The following is a 24,575-nucleotide window of genomic DNA, read 5'->3' as shown; positions in this document are numbered from 1 at the left end:
ACACGTCGGTCATAATGACCCTCGTGTATAAACCTACAAAGCGGAGAGGGAGTCGATATGCCTAGCCAGTGCTACGACTAGCTGGCTAGTGACTTCCTAATTTTACCACAGATATGTTTACATTCGTGTTATTGTGATATCTGGAGTCATTCGTGAACATGGTAGGAAGGCAAAATGTCCAGAAACACGTAATTCAAGACACTTAAGATTACAACAAGACTATTAAGACAGTGTATGGCTCAAGGAAAATTTTATAAAGTCATGAACTAACTTTAAAAAAGCTCTACTTGACCGGTAAACGCGCAGGCCATAGCCTGTAAAGCTAACGAACTCAAAATGTTGAAATTAGCCCTGAGATTCCCAAAGCCACGAGTGTCTTCGTACCATGAACATTACCTAACTGTTAGGTAAGACACATATGCAACAGTTAGACAACTTTATTCCGAAACGTTTCGCCTACACAGTAGGCTTCTTCAGTCGAATACAGAAAGTAGGCAGGAACAGTAGAGATGTGAAGACGATGTAATCAGTCCATCACCCTTAAAGTCGTAGAATTTGAGGTTGTCAGTCCCTCGGCCTGGAGAAGTTCAGTTCCATAGTCAGGAACTATCTGAAGATCAAGCGACAGTGCGGAGACTTAAATACTGCCTACTTTCTGTATTCGACTGAAGAAGCCTACTGTGTAGGCGAAACGTTTCGGAATAAAGTTGTCTAACTGTTGCATATGTGTCTTACCTAACAACCTGTCGGTATTGTATACCATTTTGATGTTCAACATTACCTAACTCTACCGGGTGCATGGTATTTGTAAGATCGATAGTTGAATGGGTAGGACAATGGGTACATTGTCTTGTCTCATGAGGCGGAATAGTGTGACACGGGATCGGATGTCGGCCAGCTGCAGTTTGGTAAATGATTCACTGCCACTTGTTTCGTGGTTTCATTACTATACAGACTGTTTATGGAGGCTGGTATACAAACGGGAGGAGGTTGAAATTAGCTTTGAGCTTCCCACTGCCATGAACAACACATAGCTCTGCTGGGTGTATGGTACATATATATATATATATATATATATATACGTATATATATATATATATATATATATATATATATATATATATATATATATATATATATATATATATATATATATATATATATATATATATATATATATATATATATATGCAAAACAACCACTCTGAAGGAATGGAGAAATTCCAAGCGCTTTCGTGACTACTCACATTATCAAGGAACTATGAAAGTAAAGCATCCAAGGAAGCTATATAAGGGGTCTGGCCAGCACCTCACTATCAGATCCCACAACGGTTAAACACCTGACGCGCGCCGACCCAACTTGGATAGGTCCTTGGCACAACTCACCCCACAAACTATTCTACCCAAGAAAATTTAAAAATTATTTGTCCAGTGTATTATTAAATTCTTCCCAAATTCTATTAATTATAAATGGATCTAATTTATATAAACCAAAGGAAATATTCATATTATTGTCAAAACTGCTTTTTATGAAACAAGATTCAATTATATTCCTGTCGACCATGGACTTGCTTGATACTACTTTCTCAACTTTTTGAAAATCAATTGGATGGTTAAAATCTCTTACATGAATAAATAGAGCATTGGAATCTTGTCCAGTTCTAATGCTATATTTATGTTGTTTTAATCTTAGTTCGAGATTTTTACCAGTTTGACCGTAATAAACTTTATCGGAAATTTTACAAGGAATCTTATAGACACATCCATCAGCATTTTGGGGGGAATTCTTTATCAAAAGTTTTTTTAGTGTATCAAGATTTTTGAATACAACTTTAATATTAAAAGTCTTAAGAAGAGAAGGCATATCAACCAAGTTTTCATGGTAAGGGAGAACCAACATATTTTTAGTTGAATAAGGCTGGTTGTCCCTTTTTGGATAGTAAAAAGTATTTCTAGCAACTTTAAAAGATTTATCAATTACATTTCTTGGGTATTTTAAATCATTACCTATTTCATAAATTTTGGATATTTCCTCATCTATGAACTCAGGACTACAAATTCGTAAAGCTCTCAAAAACATTGATGCATATTCTGAAATCACCTGTTTACTGTGATCTTATTGCATATATATATATATATATATATATATATATATATATATATATATATATATATATATATATATATATATATAAATATATATATATATATATATATATAGGCATAATTAGTCAGCAAGAACTCATTTAAAATTAAGTCCTTAATCAAATTTCCTCTTATACGTTTAAAGATATATTTTTCATTTACGTTAATGGAAAAATAAGTAATTTTGTACCAAAAGAACCTGCCGAATAGGTATAAGTTGCGATTTTGGCTTAAATAGAAAACCATTCGAAAATTTGTGTATGTAATAATTTCGCGAGAATCATTCTGAACCTAACGAGAAAAATATAATTCATTGTGTTTGTTTGTTTATTATTAAATTATTGTAAATTTATCTAAAATATATTTAGTTGGATAAGGCTAAATTAAATTGAGCTTGTTATGATAAGGTTAGGTAAGTTTTCTAAGGTTCTTTTGGTACAAAATTATTAATTTTTACATTAACATAGCATACATTAACACGGTTACCCTAAGTGAAGATCGCATTATTAATGACCAAATAAATGTAATAATGTCGTTACGTTTAAACTTGTGTTGGTGATTTATAGCAAAAATTAATACAAGCTTATCTTGTTGAGCGAAATGATCCTCGCTAAATCAGCAGAGATGGAAAGCAGACAGAAGCAGTCAAGCCTGTATAGCGAGCATAAGCCAGCAAGCATTCATTCCAGTCGTGTGTTTTTGTAAGTCCTTGTCATCCCTGTGTGTCTTCCTGATGTCCTTAGTCTCTCTCTCTCTCTCTCTCTCTCTCTCTCTCTCTCTCTCTCTCTCTCTCTCTCTCTCTCTCTCTCTCTCTCTCTCTCTCTCTCTCTCTCTCTCTCTCTCTCTCTCGCACATACGCTTACACGAACACAAGCATACTGCCCAGTAAGCCCCCTCCTGGACCAGGGTGGACCACCAACCCTGGGACCGTCTAGAGAAGACGCTTACTTGGTCCACCATGGCTGTGGCTTGGGAGGGGAGCGAGGCGGAGGCAAGTAGCGGGGAACGTAGGAGTTCCCAGCAGTGGGGGACTTCGGGTACCGTGGGTAGGGACCCTCGTTGTCGTAGATGGGCGTGGGTGGCGGCTCGTAGAGGTTCGTGGGCGCCGGCTGGTTGTAGAACCCAGAAGAGGGCGCGCCGTACTTGGTGGAAGGTGGAGGTAGGTAGGAAGGCGCCACGTAAGGTTTGGACGTAGTCGAGTAGTTCTGACGTGGGGGCGGCAAGTAGCCCGTGGATGGTCTGGGAGGCCCGTAGGTCGGTCTCGGGGGCCCGTAGGTCTGCCTGGGCCCGTCGAAGGGCTGCCGGGGAGGCTCGTAGTCGTAAGTCATCGGCGGCGTTGGGGAATCCCTGAAGAGGATCACAGGATGAGGAATTATTCAACAGCCGAGGATAATCACTTAATGCAGTGCAGTCTCACTGAATATATATATATATATATATATATATATATATATATATATATATATATATATATATATATATATATATATATATATATATGACATTTTAATATATGCTAATGTTATGGTATACGATAAAATATAATACCATGGGAGAAGTATGACAGCTGGTGAAGGCAGGGTCTTCCCATGGCAGAGCATATCATGGCTACATAATTCTCTCTCAGGCCATAATACCAACAAGAAGAACATGCAGATATATCATTTATTATTGAAAAAAAGAGAAGGGAGAGAGAGAGTAATTCCCACAGCCTTCAGACAGTCAGGCTGGGGAAGAGAACCTTACCTCGCCTCGAAGGTGTATGAGTCTCTGGTCTCGTCCATCAATAAGGAGTCAACGTCGAACATCTTATTCTCCAGTAGGTATACGATGCGATCTCTGGGAGAGAGAGAGGGGGGGAGGGGTCAGCGTTGCGAACAAGGGTCAAAGGCTCAGTGTTACACACGAAGAGAGAAAGGGAAAACACAGAGAGAAAAAAAAGCGTAAAACACGAAAGAGGTACTAACAGACATATCCTCCACTAGTTAATACCAACACCAAGAGGCTAGTTAATCAGTCTGCTTACAAAGACTTGGAACAACTCTCCCTTACATTGTAGTAAACTTGATCACCTTCCATTCCAGAGGCGTTGTATGAGACTTGCTACACAAATAACCTGGACATAGGAGAGAGAAGCTTACGACGACGTTTCGGTCCGGCTTGGACCATTTACAATGTCGAGTGTGACTTTGTAAATGGTCCAAGTGGGACCGAAACGTCGTTGTGGCTTCTCTCTCGTATGTGCGGGTTATTTGTGTATTGTTCTAGTCACGGTATTGTGCCTTTTATTCTCTAAAAATTTACTGCTTATTCATAGTAAAAATGGCGCTCTACGGTCCCTAAAGGTTTACCGCTTATACCTAGGAATAATGATGATGAAAATAATAATAATGGCGTGACTAACATTTTTTTTTTTTAGCGAATGAGAGAGATAGCAATAATGGTGAGAGGAAGGACTGGGGATAGATTAAAGAAGAGAATTGTGGAAAAACAGAAAAGGGATAGGAAAGGAAGACTAAATGGCTTGACCATTTTGAGTTTTACAGAATGGTTTTTATCACACAGTGATTAGTAGTTTTTTCCGTCCGAAAAAAAATTATATCTTCCAACAATTTTTGGATATATTTCCTAACATTGAAAAATATTCAAAATATTTTTTGCCCTAAAAAGCTCAATCTAGAATTATTATATCACAAGTCATATTATTTATTAATTGGAATTATTTATATATATATATAAATCATGTAGGAATTTTCCATAACGTTTGTTTATTGCATTGTTTTACATCACACTAATATTTTCTTTATCTAATTCAGTCGATCGTTTAGTTGTCTTTTTTTTTTCATTTATATTGTATCTTACATACGCTTAATTTTATCTAATGTACCTTTTTTTCCCTATAAATCATGAGTCTTTTTTTAATATATCACAGTTGAATTTTTCCACTATATCATTATTTATCTTTCCCATTAAAATAAATTTATTTATATATAAAATTGTTAAGAAAGTCAAGGACAGAAGGAAGGTGGTCAGGATGCGAACTTCACTCTGCTCAGGAGTCTTCAGTTTATGAGAAACTCTTAAGGGAGGAACACGGCAACCGACCTGGTAGCACAAGCTATCAGGTCCAACACACACACAGAATTACCATAAACTCTGTATTTTTGTCATCTTCAAGCGAGTCCTTAAGAGTGTTAGGTAAGACACATATGCAACAGTTAGGTATCTTTATTTCGAAACGTTTCGCCTACACAGTAGGCTTCTTCAGTCGAGTACAGAAAAGTTGATAGAAGCAGAAGATACTTGAAGACGATGTAATCAGTCCATCACCCTTAAAGTTTTGAGGTGGTCAGTCCCTCAGTCTGGAGAAGAGCATTGTTCCGTTGTCTGAAACAATATGAAGTTGAAGTGACAGGATGGGGCCTTATATAGTGCCAGGAGGTGAGTCCTTAAGTCAATGTGACCTGACCTGACTAGGTTGGGTGCATTGGCTTAAGCCGGTAGGAGACTTGAACCTGCCTCGCATGGGCCAGTAGGCCTTCTGCAGTGTTCCTTCGTTCTTATGTTCTTATGTTCTTAAAAAGATATAAATTAGTTCAAGTGAGATGGTGTTCCTTTCAGCAGATTTAGTAAAGCAGGACGAGTTGGCAGTGTTTCTGCCCATTAATACACAGATTTCTTATCAATTAAATCACTGAAAATTAACAAGAAATTATTATATTCATCAGAATGTATTCAAGACACTTCTACATCACACAAATATTATGCTTTTTATTTTTTTTAAGACACTTCTGTAAATAGTAAGTTCATTTGGAGTGGAAACAAAAGGAGACACAAATCACCTAGTCACTTCCATAAATAATTCCTCCTTTGGAGAGAAACACTTCACAGTTTTATAAAGTGTGAACTTACTTAGGGTATTTCTTGGGCTGGATGCAGAAGGTATCCCTGGGGTCCTGTACACAGTCGGGAGTGCCACCATTGACCTCGGGCAAGAACCCGCTGTTGGGGTACGCTGGGCCCACTTCAACAGGCATCAGTCCCATCACCCAGAAGCCCACACTCAGCACCACGCTCCACTGTAAGGGCGAGAAAGAAGAAGTGGTTAAATGTTAAATTAGGAGAGATTGGGGAAAAGAGGGACTAGATCGATTAAGAGAAGGGGAAGAGGGTCGAGTGAAGCGGAATGCTTAACAATATTTCCGTAGTTCAGGTAGAGCCGAAGTTATTCTAGAATTATTAATATTATGAGCATTAAAGTTTCTCTGAATAGTATTCCTACTGCAATTTCCCCAGCTCGCTTTAAGGCAGGCGGAACTGGAGACCTGGAGAATGTACAGAGAATCTTCACTTGCAACCCTTGAACGGCAGGAAAGATAACTTATAATTTACATCTGTGAACTTCTAGAGCAACTGGTAATAAATCTGCACACGGGAATCACTCCCTAGGAAAGTAAAAGGCTCGACAGACGATGGATATTTCCCCCTAATGAGAAAGAGATGCACCATGACACCACTAAGAGACAATGTAATTAGTGTAAAGGACCAAGACTCTTCAACACTCTCTATACTTAGTCGATTTTACAAACCGACCCCTAAATACCTTCATGAGGGAACTGACGAGTTCTTTAAGTCATTTTCTGGACTGCATGCTGCTAGCAGTGACAATCTGATTGATCAATCCATCCACCAGGAGGCCGTCTGGGACTACACAGCGGGGGCGTTGACCACTGAAATCACCTTCAGATAAACATCTCTCAATCCTACCCATAGGAAAAACGGGATTCCTAATGATATCATCATCAGCAGTAGCACAAATAGGAATAAAGTGAAAATGGTAGTAATATGTGCAGTAACATCGAAGTTCTTCGTTCCTCTTCGCCAATAGTCACCAAAGAGTAACATCTAGGTACTAACTTACTGTTAGGTGAATAGGGGAAGGTGTCAGGAGAGGTGCCAAATGTGAAATCACTACCACTGGGCTACGCGGTACTCTATGAGAGGTACAAGGATGTGTCTGTAACAGTTAGGTCTTGATGGGAACCATTATACACACTACTTTCCCATCAATCTCTGGAATATATTCTGTGACGTGAAACTGTCCAGTTTATAAATAGGACACTATTATTATTATTATTATTATTATTATTATTATTATTATTATTATTATTATTATTATTATTATTATTATTATTTATGTTCACAAGAAAGCCTTGTTTCAACCCTCTCAGTTCCTTCAGCCTCCTTCAGCCCCCTGAGGGACTCAGCCCTCCAGAGGGGCTGATAGCCTCCCTTACTTTTTGATCAACAGTTTAACTGGTTCCATATGTGGCTAAGAACATCATCAATCACTCCACCTCTCCGGAGTAGTGTTCTTCAGTGTTCGTGAAATACGATTGACAGGGAAATGAGCAAAAGTTCTCTCTTTACCTTGGCAGGAAAAATACAGAAAAGCCTTGCATCACTTTCCTTATAATGTGGGACATAATGAACTGTTGTCTATGCCCAGACAACAAGAACTCGACCGTCTTATATTCAATGTTGTTGCAATGTTTAGCAAGGAAGGGAAATAACGTTGAATTCAGCAGATCCTTCGTAAGGAGGGCGCCCCCAGGGTGAAGCCCGCTGCAGGGGTCAGATTGCCTTAAGGAACGGAAAGGGAACTGAGCTTCACACGGGGATAACGGAAAAAGAGCACCAGTGATCCGTGCGCTTTTGTTCCTCGTTTGGTGACATTTTCAACAATATGTGGTAGAACTTTGACACAGTGAAGTGGGACAGGTCTTCCTGTTGTGAAATACCGTGAAACAAAAAATATTCTTGATCCTGGTGTAGTGTAACAGTGTGTGTTGCGAACAATCTTCAGAGAGAGACAGTGCACAGTGAGACACTACTACTGCTTCAATCAAGACAACGGATATCGGGTAATTTTCCCTACCACAAGCCAGGGAAAACCTTGCGGGTCCGATACAAATACCCAGGTAAATCTAGTCAGTTATAAACCTAGTTAGGTCGGCTGCACAGCAAATAGCTAGGTCATATCATGTCTGGATTTACCAATATACCCCGTTATTCAAGGGGCATTGAGTTCAAAAAAGTAAGTGACCATCTATTCAGTATTATGTACCAGTGAAATGCTGAAACATTGCTCCTGTGGGGCAATTATATACTTTTGCTTACTTGAATTCCTTTGGCTTTGACGGCTCCTAAAAGAAACGACCAGGAGCGGCTGCGGGACCGTTGAGCCGTCATTTAAGATAAGTATCTTTCTACAGTCCTTTAACTTTCTTGTCCTAGCTTGCTATGTAGCCCTTACATGTTATCAGGTAAAGAGAGTCTTTTTTCTCATTTCTCTGTCAATTGTATTTCACAAACATTACTCCGCAGAGGTGGCGTGACTTACGACGTTCTTAGCCACATATTGAACCAATATGCTGCTATGTATGATAATCTGTGTAACTGTATTTGTGTATACCTGAATAAACTTACTTTACTTACTTACTTACTAAACTGTTGATCAGAAAGCAAGAGAGGCTGTCAGTCCCTCTGGAGGGCTGAGACCCTCAGGGGGCTGAAGGGGATGAGAGGGCTGAAATCCCCTTTCTGGAGAAATTTTCTCCACACCTTGAACCCGAATTGTTGTCTTGGTTATTCAGCCAACCTGACAACACTGGCTTTCTAAACACTGAAAAAAAAATCACTAAGTTACCATAAGCTTAATCGTAAACTAGACTAATTATTCTTCTGCATTTTCGTAAAGAATGTATAATGGATTTTCTTCCTTACAATTTTGGAAGAGGAAAGGCTTATTACGTAAGGTACTACTGCGACAGAAATGGAAAGTAGACAGTGAGTCCCATGCTGGTCATATTGCAAGATCGGAGGACCGGAACGTAAACACACGTTCGGTAGTGGCCGCCAGCAACACGGAATCTCCTCGCCACATTTGCAGAGGTCGTCCGCCGCTCTTCCTCCTCCTCTGTTCCGACGATCTGTTGCAAGCGGAGACGTCCCCCATCTTGGTGGACATTTGCAGCACGGATAATGGCGTCTAGAGAGTTAAGGTGGTGAGGGGTGTGGCTAAAGTTCAGCCTTGAGGTGAAGATGACCGGATGGCCGCCTCAGCAAACCTTTCATAACTTATCGCCTTTTTTCCCCTTGTTGCATCAACAGCTTCTACATCTCTTGGATTTTTTTTCAGCGACTGATAAAACAGCGACTCTTCCAGTATTGACGAGGGAGACGTTTTGCTCCAGATTGCTTTGGGAAAGGTGCTTTCATATTGAGGGTTTGTTGGAGAGGTTAGGTTTAACGAGGTTGTTGTCAAGTGCGTGCGTGGGTTGTAGCCAGTCCGGAAACTGGTTGAGAAAGTATTCCACTAGAAGCATGTAGCGGTCTCCTCCTCCTACTCCTTCTTTTCTTCTTCTCCTTCTCCTTCTCCTCTTACTCTTTCTTCTTCTTTCCTTCTCCTTCTCCTCCTCCTCCTTCCGTTCTTCCTCCTTTTTCTTCTCACCTTTCTCCTCCTGTTCCTCTTCCTTTTTCCCCTCCTCCATCTTCTTCTCTTCCTCCTTCTCCTTCTCCTACTCCTCCTATTTCTCCTCCTCCTCCTCCTCCCCCCTCCTTCATCTCCTCCACGAATATATCTTAAAAACAGAAAGAAAAACCTGAGTAGCCATCTGTTTTCAAATTCCCTTTTAAGGACTGATAAAATTATGGTTCATATCCAGGTTGTAAATCTATGAATTTCAATTGAAAATATCCTATATTAACTGATTATTTTCACGCGAGTGAATAAAATTACTTTATTATTGCTCAGGAAGATCCAATAAGGTGTATTTTATTATTAAGAAACTTTTCCCCCTTAAAGAAGCCTTGGCTGCCCATCTGTACTTAAAAATAAAAACAAGCCAATATATATATATATATATATATATATATATATATATATATATATATATATATATATATATATATATATATATATATATATATATATATATATATATATATATATATATATATATATATATATTAGGGTCTTTGTTGCCTGAGTTATGATATGATTTGTGCGTATGATGATTGATGGTTGATTTTTATTGTGATTTTTGTGTTGTTGTTTTTGTGTGTTTGATTTTTGCTGTGTTGACTTTCCTGGTGATGAGCGTCTCAGACTCGGACCTAAATATTCATATAACTGATCTGTTGTATTCATCTACATGTGGCGCTCATTCAACCATCAACAGGTGTCCACGATCCTTTGATGCTCTGTCAGATGTATTCAGCTTTTCTCTTTCTCTCTCTCTCTCTCTCTCTCTCTCTCTCTCTCTCTCTCTCTCTCTCTCTCTCTCTCTCTCTCTCTCTCTCTCTCTCTCTCTCTCTCTCTCTCTCTCCACACACACACACAGGTTCTCTTACAAAATGAGAGGCACCAGTGTAGTTCACCACCCACCTTCCCATATATGGGAGGGTAGCAGAGGACCTCTGAGTTTACAGAAAGCAGATAAATTATTAATAGGAGATACAGTAGGTAGCCCTAAGTCTGGAGTCTACCTGGAGGGCATTCCGGGGATCAATGCCCCCGTGGCCTGGTTCATGACCAGGCCTCCCGGTGGATCAGGGCCTCATAAACTAGGCTGTTACGAACTACAGCCCGGCTGATCCGGCACCGACTTGAGGTATCTGTCCATATCTCTCATCAAGACAACCAGGGGTCTATTGGTAATTTCCCTTATGGCTGGTGAGAGGCTGTTGAACAGTCTTGGGCCCCGGACACTTATTGTGTATGTTGCACTACCTGCTAAGCTTTTGTAAGGGAGTGATTTCTGTGTGTAGATTAAGGACCAGTCCCTCTAGGATTTTCCAGGGGTAGATTATGTTGTATCTCTCTCGCCTGGACTCCAGTGAGTATAAGTGCTTCCAAGCATTCCCATAGTTGAGATGTTTGATGGAACTTATATGTGCAGGAAAGGTTCTCTGTACATTCACTAGATCTGCGATTTCACCTGCCTTGTATAACCCTTGTAAATTTAGCGCTTCATTTTTTAATTATTGTAATAATTCATATATTCCTAAATATAATCTACCTGTATCCTCATTTTCAATTATTATGCCTGTACCTTTGTTGCTTGTGAATCTTCCATTCTTGAGGACCTAATAACAAGGCAATTCATGAATTTTCCGATTATCCTTTATCACCACTTAACAGCCTAACTCTGTTGGGTTGTAATCACCATGTTGTAATCCCTGATTGCAACAGCTGTACCTAAATAGGTTACTACTACTGGATATATATATTATACCGATCATATTGCAAACACTGATTGTAGCCATTTAACCTTGTGTACCTGTAATTGTACGTTACCTTTATGCCTCTGTAGCTAAATGGATTTACTCCTTATGGTTACATATTATACTGACGGGCAGGGCACGTTCATGACGGAAGAAACATGAGGATAGATGCAGAGACCAGTAGTCTAATGTCACCAAATCCTCATGAGGCCCCATGGCGTAATGAGCAATCCTGCAATTTTGTATAGCACTGTTGCTTAAGGGTGTGCACAATAGACTCTACTAAATAGCTATCAAGTTTGTACAACCCATAACTTGAATTATATAAGGTAGACCTATCATGTTTTAAGAGCTAGGATTGAGTTTATAATGAACTTTTTAGTGCCTCACGCAGGCTGACCAAATTCTCATTGTAGGGTAAAACCAGTATATTTTTCATAGCAGGCATTTCTTTAGGTTCAGTCCTGTAAAAATTTCTTCCTACTTGACAATAGGGCCTCCTCATCAAAATCCCTGGGACATCTCAGTTTTGTGGTTATGGTAAATATCTTATTGTTTTCATCTTTTAAATACACCGGGCTGCAAATACGCAAGGCTCTCAGGAACACAGTAAGAAAGACACTCTTTTTAACCCTAGACTCATGATTGGAATAATAGTGAAGGTATGACACATTGGCTGACTTCGTGTAAACTATGAATTTGAATCTCGGTTCACAACAGAGCTTAATGCTCTGTTGTGAACTTAATGGAAGGTATTAGACCATTGAATCTAATACCTTCCATTAGGTTGGAACTCATCAACATTGTGATCTCTAAGCCAAATGCAAAGAACATCGTCTACATATATGAACCATCTAGCTTTATTTGGGAGATTATTTTTAAATAGTCTAGTCTCATAGAATTCCATAAACAAGTTGCTGAGTAAGGGGCTGAGGGGATTCCCCATGGCCATTCCTTGTTTTTGAGAATAAAATTTGCCTTCAAACACAAACTTTTAGTCAGTAACACGATTTAATCAATTCAATAATTATATTCGTGGGGTAGGGTATGAAGAAATTTTCCAGTTCCTCTTCAAGGTATGTAAGCAAATCAGGGACAGGGACTCTGGTAAACAGAGCTGTGACATCAAAACTCACAGGAGACCACACTATTGCCACTCGTTCCGACACCATGGTACTGGCCACAATGAGACGAACCTTCCTTTCAGGCCTAGCAGAGTTATAAATCAAGTTTCCTCCTTCCCTTGTGGAGTGACAAAGAAATAATAGTTGTCTCTAGGATATTTTTACGCGCATTTTGCATTAAATATAATGGAAACACCTTCCCAATTAGTAGTATAATTATGGTTCTCTCACTGCTGAAGAACTGTACTCTAACCATTCATAAAAGAGATAGGTAGCATTATATATACCAGAGTTTATGAACGTGGAAGTTACGTTACAAATACCCAAGACAGGTCAGCAATTATAACGCTTCATAATAATAATAATAATAATAATAATAATAATAATAATAATAATAATAATAATAATAATAATAATAATAATAATAATAATAATCTTGACCTGATCGAGTACAGTATTCGCAGAAACAACTCGTTTATTTTATCGTCTAGAAAATCGAACGAACTTCCTGACTAGGGTTAGGAGAGTGTAGACAAAGGATGTTCTCTTTGTCGGACAGGTCATCGAGGGGGAAGGTGTCTGAGTGGCAAAAAGTTATCTCAGCTTAACACTAGCGTGAAAAGCTTTTAATTTAATGGATTAGGCTATTGATTGTCTTTTTTTTCAGGTCCACATAAAGGTACAGCTACACTGAGAGTGACCTTGATACTTTATTATATGAGAGGGAAGAGTTTAAAAAAAATGACCTCGATTTCTGTGACTTGAAGTGAGGTGTAAGTTACTGAATAGCACAACGTGGCCTTGAGTTCAGCGAAGGAAGGGGGTCACATTAGCTGAACGGTGGTCTGACAGGTTGCAAAATTAATCACGAGGGGAGAAGAAGGGAAACCAATCTTTTTCTTGTTTTATTTTCTTTAATGGATGACAATGTTTGAGGTGACCTAACCTCTGGAGCGACCTTGCCTGGACGCATGAGCGCGTGGAGGGATATAAAGATTCATTCAGCTATATCCTATGCAAAGCAATCACAAGGGGAGTTGAATGATATCTCTAGGCCTTTCATGTTGCAATCAACATATCATCAGGAGCTAGCAGTACTGCAGAAATGAGAAAGAAATCCCAGGTTCGTTCAGGGGAACGTTTTTGCTAGGATGAGCAAAACGGTTGTCGGAAGACAGCAACCAATATAATACCCTCGTTTTCTCAGTATTTTTTATTTTTTTTTGGCCGGAATTTTCAATCCATTTTTACGTTTTTGAGAGTAAATCGTTTGATATTCAAAGTAAGAGCCTTGATACCGGTGAAAAGTTTTTGATCCATGGAATTGACGCCCCTTCCCCTCTCCTGCAATGAATGTGATTGATTACCTTCAATTCCCCCACTCACTGTGAAGCCCAGAAGGGTTCCCTCTACCCTGTGAATGCAATAACACTAATGACTTCGAACTGAACCATAATAACACTAATGACTTCGAACCGAACCATAATAACACTAATGACTTCGAACTGAACCATTTTCACCATGATGGGAGCACACGCTAAATATTCAGGCACAATGAGGCATTCAATTGTTCATTACTCACAAGAAATATATTGTAAACAATTAAAGTGATAACAAATACAATGTTTACAAAAGAAATTGGAGATACAGAATCATGTTTTGCACCGCCAACACTGAGAATGTTCGTAAAACGTACAAAACAAGCACCATTGCCACTTTCATAATCATCATTAACACCACACGCACTCACCACCGCCACCACCACCACAAGCACAAGCGCCACCACTGCCAAAACAACTCCATAGTGGGAGGCATCACGACCACTGAGAGGCACTCGTGCCACCATCACCCACCAGGGTCATTAAAGTCAGTCACGAGTCTCCAGGTCGTTAACCTCCTATGGGCTATTGGAAGCGTCAAGTGAAAAGCTCAAAGAGAGCTCTACAGAGCTCCTTCGCGGAGGCGGAATCGATCTCGGGATAAATACTGAGTTCAGAGATGAGCTTAGCTTCCCATGTCTCTCCATAGACTTGGAGAAATCCTGTGGATCCAAGAGGTGGAATCCTTCATGTCCAAGAGCTGTAGTCTTGAGACTTTAACAGTCTTCCAGCTTCTAGGATTGGAGACCTCGTGCTCCAACAGCTGGGGATTTTGAACTCCAGTTAGAGATCTCGGGTTGGAGACTTGCGATTCCAAGATCTAAGAACTGGAGAATTTCAATTCCCATAGCATGAGATCTGGGTTACAAGTGCTGGAGACCTCAGGTTCGTAGAACTAGACACATCGAACTCGAAGAGCTGGAGATTTCGAACTTCAAGAGAAACACCACACATTGTCATGAATGGGAGTCGAGCTATGAACTTTCTGGATGCGAGAACTGGCAGAGACGACGCATACTTCAGTGAGACATTAACGTCACGTCAGTGTCAAAGACCTTGAGGAGAGCTTGTGAGTTTGATGATGAGAGAGATGAGAGCAGTACCCCGCGCATCATAGTGGTGCTAATCCAGGGAGAAAAAAAAGGATCGAACCTTAGGTGCAAAGTTAAAGGGGACTAGCAGTGTTCCTTGCGCCATCGTGACGCCGAACTAATGGGCAAAACACGACAACGATGAGTGTTTTTTTTATATGAGAAACAAGATTGCATGAGGACAAGTACCTGCAATAATCCTACCAGACAAGTAATTTATCTTCAGTACGTTAAAAAATAAAAAACCTGATTAAATAAATTATACGTGAATATATAGCAGAATTATATAACGCGAAGAAGCCTCGGCGGCATATTAAATCAAATAAAAGGTTTTGTATGTGTTATTTTATCATAGTGTTCACTAATTTTGTGAAGACTTTTTGTTATCTTTACCATCCGTGAATTTTATCCAGCTGTACAACCTGTGACTAGTGTCCAGCTGTACCACCTGTGACTAGTGTCCAGCTGTACCACCTGTGACTAGTGTCCAGCTGTACCACCTGTGACTAGTGTCCAGCTGTACCACCTGTGACTAGTGTCCAGCTGTACCACCTGTGATTAGTGTTCAGCTGTGCCGCCTGTAACTAGTGTCCAGCTTTACCACCTGTGACTAATGTCCAGCTGTACCACTTGTGACTAGTGTCCAGCTGTACCACCTGTGACTAGTGTCCAGCTGTACCACCTGTGACTTGTTCAGTTGTTCCACCTATCGCTGTTTTCCAGTTGTAAGTTTTTTGAGCCCTGGAGAGCATACGAAGGTGTTGCAGCCATCCCAATGAGGAACACCCGAGCAGAGACCATATAAACACCGACATCGAGAACTGCAAAATCGATTCTTGCTAAATTCCGAAAGAGAGATTTAGCCAGGAATGACCATAATGAGAAGAAAAAAAATTTTAACCAGAAAAAAAAATTAGAAGGAAAGAAAATGTTACAAGATCCGCCAAGAGTGCAGCTAGCTTTACAGACAGAAATATTTGAGAAAGATATCTGCCTCAGGAATGATTGCTGTAAAAAAAAAAAAAACTATGCAAAAGTTAAAAGTGCAGGAGGAGAGTGTTTGCACTTTCCAGATTCTGAGGAGAAACAAAAAAGAGTGGACCAAGCGAGGTCGTGGAAGGCTACCTGGGAGGTAGAAGGAGCCAGGCAACCAGGCAGGTTCTTGCGGGAGGAGGAAAGTCTCTAGAAGGAGAAAACCATCCGTTAGATCATGTGCCTGGGCTAATAGCGGTGGAGAAGGGGGCCCTTGTTATTTTTGACGAAGGAATTAAGCAAGGGATATTTTGCAAGTCCCAAGTTAGTTTCTATTATCGCGACAGATTTGTATGTGTGTGTGTGTGTGTACTCACCTAGTTGAGGTTGTGTGTGTGTGTGTGTGTGTGTGTGTGTGTGTGTGTGTGTGAGTGTACACTTGTGTACTTGCCCCTGTTGCAATATATGAAGTAGCACATTTACCAGCGCCGGATATTGCACCATAGTAATACTCACCTCTGTTTTCTTAAAAGCTGTATAAGCAACGAAAGTTTAAGGTCGATCAGAAGAGAAATCCTCAAGTGATCGGACGGAAAGTGAACGAAGAAAAGGAGGTGAATACAAATGCAGTGAACCCAATAAGGTATCTGGGATGCCTGCTAATGACTGGACTTCCCTCCAACGGGGGGGGGGGATGTAGAACTGACGTCAGGGAGGGGTTCCTGATTTTAAGAACTGAACCTGGCATCCCTTTCGTTGGCTGGAATCTAATTACCTCTCATCCTCCAGTTTCCCAAGATATGTATGATAACCGCGAGAGAACGAATGCAAGAAATGTAATAATAAATGAACGTGAAAAATAAACAAAACAACTATCATAATCTGTCAAACAAAGCAGCTATCACGATCTGTTGAAAAGAAAACCAGATATATATATATATATATATATATATATATATATATATATATATATATATATATATATATATATATATATATATATATATATATATATATTAAATATCAAACGACCAAAGGCTAAGTGAGGATGGTTATCATATGACTCGTGCCACAAGAAATTTTCTCAATTCTTTTGACACACGGCGCATCACCACAATCACTACCGCTGTCACGATACACTTAAAAACCTCTGAATCCAACCCTGTTTTAAGCTGTAATATTACCCGGAATTATCTTACCACCAATGAAATTTCGAAGCAGAGAGAGACACGAGCACATTGCCTCTGTGAGCAGAGTATTAGGTGCCAGTTCACTGTTCATGGTAGTTGAGAGATTCACTGAGTACTTTCTCTTCGGCCTAGGAAAATGTGTACTCACCGAGTTTTTTTTTTTTTTTGTATTTGTGTGTACTCACCAATTTGTGTTTGCAGGAGTCGAGCTCCTGGCCCCACCTCTTCACTTCGCTTCGTTTGTGTGTGGATGTAGAGTGTGGCGTGTACCGAGTACTTACATTTCCGAGTACGTTACGTTTCCTCTATAACAAACCGAGCCTGTAGTTATGGCTGTTCAGTTGTCTGGGCCCCACAACTGTTCTGTGTATGGCTGCCAGTTATGAATACCAGGTGATCAGGGTGAGAGATTTACCTCTTTACGACTTAACACTATACTTAACCCTCTGGTTTGGAGGACAGTCTCTCATTATTTTGGCTGATTACACATACTTCTCTCCCTTGTTTAACTTTATTTAGCCAATGGCAGTAAATGAACTCATTTCTGTCTGTCTGTCTGTCTGTCTGTCTGTCTGTCTCTCTCTCTCTCTCTCTCTCTCTCTCTCTCTCTCTCTCTCTCTCTCTCTCTCTCTCTCTCTCTCTCTCTCTCTTTGCTGCTCTATTGCTCACTTGTAAGTATTGTAAATATTGGTAGTGGAAATATTCCTTGTTTATCTTCCTCTTCATTATTCTGGGATCCTTTTTTTTTAATGGTGAAATGTCTTAGGACCAGGCACTACAGGTTTTCTGTCTGTAGAGTACTAGCTCCTGGCCCCACCTCTCATCTTGCCGTTTGCCAGATTCACTCCTAGCCTTATACCTGTCATACCTGCTCTTAAAGTTGTGTATGGGGCCAAATGTGAGGCCAAGTTTAATTATTCGCTCATATCTGTAGGTGAGTGGAGGTTGAACTTCAGCTGCCAGGATTTGTCTTTCAGCCTTCAGTCGGCTGATGATTCTGTTGGGTCCTGTTATACTAGCGTCTGAGTCCATGAAGGTAGTTTGTCTCCGTTGTGCTACCTTGCTGAGTGCACTTGCACTCAACACTTCCTCTAATCATTTACGCACTTCTTTTATATCTAGTTCGTCGTCGACACCGAATAGTATTTTGCACATCATAACCGTGTCTCCTCAGACTCTTCTCTCCTGCAGCAACGTGGGAATTATTTCCTTAACTGCATCCTCGTAACTCATGTTGTGTAGTTCCGGGACCAGACTGGTAGCACACCTCTCAACTTTCCCCAGCATGTTGTGTGTTTGATGAGGTGTAGCCTCCATGCTGGCGCCGCATACCCAGCTGCGCTAACCTACATGGGTATATAATGGCCATGTGTCTATATTATTTCGAGTGACTAAATTCCGCCACTGTGTACTCAAAATATACTCTGATGAAAGTGCTTTCCTGCTTTTCAGGTCAACTATAATAACTTCCCATTCTCCAGATGCTCTCTGGCCCCTGCAGGCTTAACGCTCCCTCCCCCTCTTCCAGAAATATAGTAATAGATATCAAGAACAAGAAAACATTAATAATGTATTAGTAATATGTGGTTGAATATTATTAAACATACAAGTTCCTTCATAGTTACATAATTTTTTAAGAAGAAACCTGACTGGCAACAGATAGTGCCGAAGCATAACAGACTGGAACTGGAAGAAACTCCTATTTACACGAGCTGGTCTATGTTGCCTGTTCTTACATACACGAGCTGGTCTATGTTGCCTGTTCTTACATACACGAGCTGGTCTATGTTGCCTGTTCTTACATACACGAGCTGGTGTATGTTGGGTGCTCCTACTTACACGAGTCAGTCTATGTCTCATCAAGGACGATCTTGTTCCCCCCCTCAAAGGAACAATTCTTCAAGCAGGACACCGTCAAGTATAGAACCATTTCCCTTTTTTTTCTGCAGTTACTGAAATAACTCCTTCGTCGCCCTTGATAAGGTTCCTTTAGCCTGCCTTTCAGAACTTTCGTCCTTGAGAGTTAAGGAGCCAAGAGCAGGCTGAAGATGGTCACTGACTTGGGGAGGGGGGGGCTTGGCACTGGTGCGTTATATATAATCATGGGAGAGAACTAAACCCGCACGATTATACAGCGCATGTGGGGAGAGGATGATTAACGTTCTAGTTATGGCTGTAGCAAGCGAGCTAAATATAACGTGCTTAAAAAAATGTCGAAAATGGTGTTTCTTTGCAATGCCAGACACTTGGATGGTGATCCAGCAAAAAAATCGAAAGTAAATAGACTCAGTGGGAGACGGCCGGTGTTAAAATATACATACGTACATATATACATTCACACACAGTCAGCCTAGGTATGATAGTATGATAAAGCTCATGGAGCAGGGAGAGAGAGGACCTAGTAGCAATCAGTGAAGAGCCGGGGGCAGGAGCTGTGTCTCGACCCCTGCAACTACAAATAGGTGAGTACACACACACACACACACACACACACACACACACACACACACACACACACACACACACACACACACACACACACACACACACACACACACACACACACACACACACACGTTAGGAATTATTTCTTCAGTCACAGACTAGTCAGGAAGTGGAACAGTCTGTGAAGTGATGTAGTGGAGGCAGGATCCATACATAACTTTAAGAAGAGGTATGATAAAGCTCATGGAGCAGGAAGAGTGACTTAGTAGTGACCAGTGAAGAGGCGGGGCCAGGAGCTGTAACTGGACCCCTGCAACCATAACTAGGTGAGTACACACACACACACACACACACACACACACACACACACACACACACACACACACACACACACACACACACACACACACACACACACACACATACACACAAATAGGTGAGTACACACCGGACAGGCACCTGCAAACAGGGAAGCACATCCTCGAAAGGAACAGCAAATACAACTGCACACAGACTCACCCACAGCATCCCCTCAACCCCTTAATACCCCTAACCAACCAAACACAATAACAAGAGCCAAGCTACACTCCACATCCACAGTCCCCGTCCCTCCCAGCACTAATACTGCCACATCAGCAGACTACCATAAAATTCAGGCCTGCCTGTCACATCCACAGCCAGCACCAACGCCTCCCAACATGTTAAGGGCGCAACCAGACAGAGAGAAAGATGATGAACCAGGAAGGCTAGACCTCGTATTCACCTTGAGTAGCTCAGACATAGAAGATATCACACACGGAAGGCCCCTAGGCGCTAGTGACTACGTGGTCTTGAATTTTGAATATATAGTGGAGTTAATGGAGAGTGAAGCAGCACGAGAAGGACGGGAGAAACCAAACTTCCAAAAAGAGGACTACACAAATATGAGACAATTCCTACGTGAGGTGCAGTGAACGAGCTAGAGGGAAAGACAATAAATTAAGTGATGGAATACGTGACCACAAAGTGTAGGGAGGCAGCAGAGAAGTTTGTACCAAAGAGCAACAGAAACAACGGGAAGCCAGAGTGAGCACATGGTTTACCAAGAAGTGTAGAGAGGCTAAAGCCAGGTGTGCAAGAGCGTAGAAAAGGTATAGAAGGCAAAGGACCCAGGAAAACAGGAAGTTGAGTCGAAGAGCCAGAAATGAATATGCATGGATAAGGAGAGAATTCCAATGACAATACGAGAATGACTTAACAACGAAAGCCAAATATGACCCAAAGTTGTTATACAACCACATCAGGAGGAACACAACAGTCAAGGATCAGGTAATCAGGCTGAGGAAGGAAGGAGGGGAGCTCACAGAGAATGACCAGGAAGTATGTGAAGAGCTCAGCTCAAGATATAAGGAAGTATTCACAGTGGAAACAGAGAGACTCCCAGAAAACCGAGGTTGTAGGGTGCACCAGCAAGTGCTGGACACACTGCACACAACCGAGGTTGAGATGAAGAAACTTCTAGGGAACTAGATACCTCAAAGGAGGTGGGCCCAGATAATATCTCTCCTTAGGTCCTGAGAGAGGGAGCAGATATACTGTGTGTACCACTAACAACAATAAATCTATCGAAACAGGGCAACTACCTGAGGTGTGAAAGACAGCAAATTTAGTTGAGATTTTTAAGAGAGGTAACAGACAGGATGCACTAAACTAAAGACCAATGTAGCTGACATGCATTTATTGCATGTAAAGTTATGGAGGAAAAGATTGGTGGAACACCTAGAACGGAAAGGCCTAATGCATGACAACCAGCACGGCTTCAGGGAATAGAAATCTTGTAAACCTATTGGAGTTCTATGACAAGGCAACAGAAGACGCGAGAAAGAGAGGGGGGAGATACTACGTCTTCTTGGGCTGTAAGAAGGCATTTGACACAGTTCCACACAAGAGACTTGTTGAAAAACTATATTGGTCAATTAGCAAGAACTCATTTCAAATTTAGTCCTTTCTAAAACTTTCTCTTATGCGTTTAAAGATATTTTTTTTTTTCATTTTTCATTTATTTTAATATAAAAATTAATAATTTTGTACCAGAAGAACCTTAGAACCACCACCACCACCACCACCACCATCATCACCATCACCACCACCACCACCACCACACACACCACCACCACCACCACCACCACCTCCACCACTACTACCACCACCACCACCATAGACAATACCACGACTACCACCATCACCACCACCACACCCACACCCACCATTACCACCACCCCTACCACCACCACCGCCACCGCCACTACCATACCACCACCACCACCACCACCACCACCACCACCACCACCATCACAAATGCCACCACTGTCACAATAACTCACCAGTATCACGTCCACTATTACTCACAATTACAGTCAATATTACACCCATTATAATCACAATAACAATTACTGTCATTGCAGTCACTATTATCACAATCACCACGCCTATAATAACAAGTGCTATCCATGTAATATTCGCTACCACTATTATCACATTCACCACCATCATCACAATCACCACCATTATCAAAATCATCACCACCATCTCCATCTTCACTACCATAATAACTACTATCACAATCACCATCCCTATCACTATCACAATTACTATCACAATCACATCTATAAATCCCTTCGACTGCTACTACAATCACCAATTCCTTCACACCACAACCAATCACCATTGCAACCATCGCAATTCCAAATATTGCTCTCACATCATAGCTACCACCACCATCATCATCATCACTACAGTCAAAATCACAAAATATATTCACCATTACCACAATTACACTCACCACCACAACTTTCCCTAACCACTCAGAGTGTTACCTAACAACCAATCCGCCTTACACTCAGGGGTCGTCAGATCGTTACGCATGTGTAAGCTTTAACTGCCTCGTTATCAGAGATGAGAGAAAGCCACGAGCGCTCAATGTTCAGTCAGGATCCGATTGTCGGAAAATCGTACGAGAAACGTATTTATTGACCATCGAGGTACGGGTTAAAATCCTTTCGCAGAGCAATATATATATATATATATATATATATATATATATATATATATATATATATATATATATATATATATATATATATATATATATCTATTATTCCTGGTCTACTGAGTTGTTTTTATGATTGCGTTTCTCGTATTTCAAAAAGCACTTAACTATTACCATTAGTGTGTGTGTACTCAACTAGTTTTACCCACCTAGTTGTGGTTGCAGGGGTCGATTCGCATCTCCTGGCCCCGCCTCTTCACTGGTCGCTACTACGTCACTCTTCCTGCTCCATTAGCTTTATCATACCTCTTCTTCAAGCTATATTTGGTTCCTGCCTCCACTACATCACTTTCCAAACTATTCCACTTCCTGACAACTGTGACTGAAGAAATATTTCTAACATCCCTGTGATTCATATGAGTCTTCAACTTCTAACAGTGGCCCCTTGTTGCTGTGTCCCATTTCTGGAATATCCTGTCTATGTCCATCTTGTCAATTACTCTCAGTATTTTATATGTCGTTATCATATCCCCCCTATTTCTCCTGTCCTCCAGTGTCGTCAGGTCGATTTCCCTTAACTTCTTCTCGTAGGACATACCCTTTAGCTCCGGGACTAGTCTTGTTGCAAATTTTTGCAGTATCTCTAATTGTGTGTGTGTGTGTGTGTGTGTGTGTGTGTGTGTGTGTGTGTGTGTGTGTGTGTGTGTGTGTGTGTGTGTGTGTGTGTGTGTGTGTGTGTGTGTGTGTGTGTGTGTGTGTGTGTGTGTGTGTGTGTGTGTGTGTGTGTGCGTGTGTGTGTGTGTATGTGTGTACTCACCTAATTGTGGTTGTAGGGATCGAGACTCAGCTCCTGGCCCCGCCTCTTGACTGGGTGTGTATGTGTGTGTGTGTGTGTGTGTGTGTGTGTGTGTGTGTGTGTGTGTGTGTGTGTGTGTGTGTGTGTGTGTGTGTGTGTGTGTGTGCTTAATTAAAGATAAATCGTTTTGGAGTAGTTAACCCGACAACAATAACCTGTAACAGGAACTCACTGAAGCGTGTTGTGTGGGATTGGCCAATACTGAAGAATTTGGACGAGTCGAGAATGTCGTGAACTTTGATAATTGTAAATATATTGTATCCTCCAAGTCTTCGTCTCGCGGGGATGATTATACTTAGTGTTAAAAAAAAGGGGGGGATGGAATTTCATAAAATTTACGTCTTGGTCCTCGTGTCATCTATGTTTATCTGGAGAGTTTATCTGTGAATAAGTTCTGAACACCCTCCAGTGTGTGGCTGGACATTCTCCAGTGTGTGGCTGGACATTCTCCAGTGTGTGGCTGGACACCCTCCAGTGTGTGGCTGGACATTCTCCAGTGTGTGGCTGGACACCCTCCAGTGTGTGGCTGGACATTCTCCAGTGTGTGGCTGGACACCCTCCAGTGTGTGGCTGGACATTCTCCAGTGTGTGGCTGGACACCCTCCAGTGTGTGGCTGGACATTCTCCAGTGTGTGGCTGGACATTCTCCAGTGTGTGGCTGGACACCCTCCAGTGTGTGGCTGGACATTCTCCAGTGTGTGGCTGGACACCCTCCAGTGTGTGGCTGGACACCCTCCAGTGTGTGGCTGGACATTCTCCAGTGTGTGGCTGGACACCCTCCAGTGTGTGGCTGGACATTCTCCAGTGTGTGGCTGGACACCCTCCAGTGTGTGGCTGGACATTCTCCAGTGTGTGGCTGGACACCCTCCAGTGTGTGGCTGGACATTCTCCAGTGTGTGGCTGGACACCCTCCAGTGTGTGGCTGGACATTCTCCAGTGTGTGGCTGGACACCCTCCAGTGTGTGGCTTGACACTCTCCAGTGTGTGGCTGGACACCCTCCAGTGTGTGGCTGGACATTCTCCAGTGTGTGGCTGGACATTCTCCAGTGTGTGGCTG

At 41.3% G+C, this 24,575-nt stretch overlaps 1 protein-coding gene across 2 annotated transcripts in view; it reads right to left on the bottom strand.

The window, feature by feature from the left end:
• LOC128690886 (protein spaetzle 5) overlaps positions 1-24,575 on the bottom strand; it is a 154,456-nt gene that overhangs the window by 2,538 nt on the left and 127,343 nt on the right. The window contains exons 2-4 of one of the 2 annotated variants that reach the window (XM_053779640.2): positions 6,058-6,224; positions 3,892-3,984; positions 3,094-3,492 (exon numbers count right to left, since the gene is read on the bottom strand). In XM_053779640.2, coding sequence (XP_053635615.1) covers positions 3,094-3,492; positions 3,892-3,984; positions 6,058-6,224 — 659 coding nt within the window. The remainder of the gene's footprint in view (positions 1-3,093; positions 3,493-3,891; positions 3,985-6,057; positions 6,225-24,575) is intronic. The other variant, XM_053779641.2, reaches the window with a different exon arrangement.

The sequence above is a fragment of the Cherax quadricarinatus genome, chromosome 24 (genome assembly GCF_038502225.1).
Source record: "Cherax quadricarinatus isolate ZL_2023a chromosome 24, ASM3850222v1, whole genome shotgun sequence".
Classification (NCBI taxonomy): domain Eukaryota; kingdom Metazoa; phylum Arthropoda; class Malacostraca; order Decapoda; family Parastacidae; genus Cherax; species Cherax quadricarinatus.
This window is presented reverse-complemented; position numbering and strand designations above follow the sequence as displayed.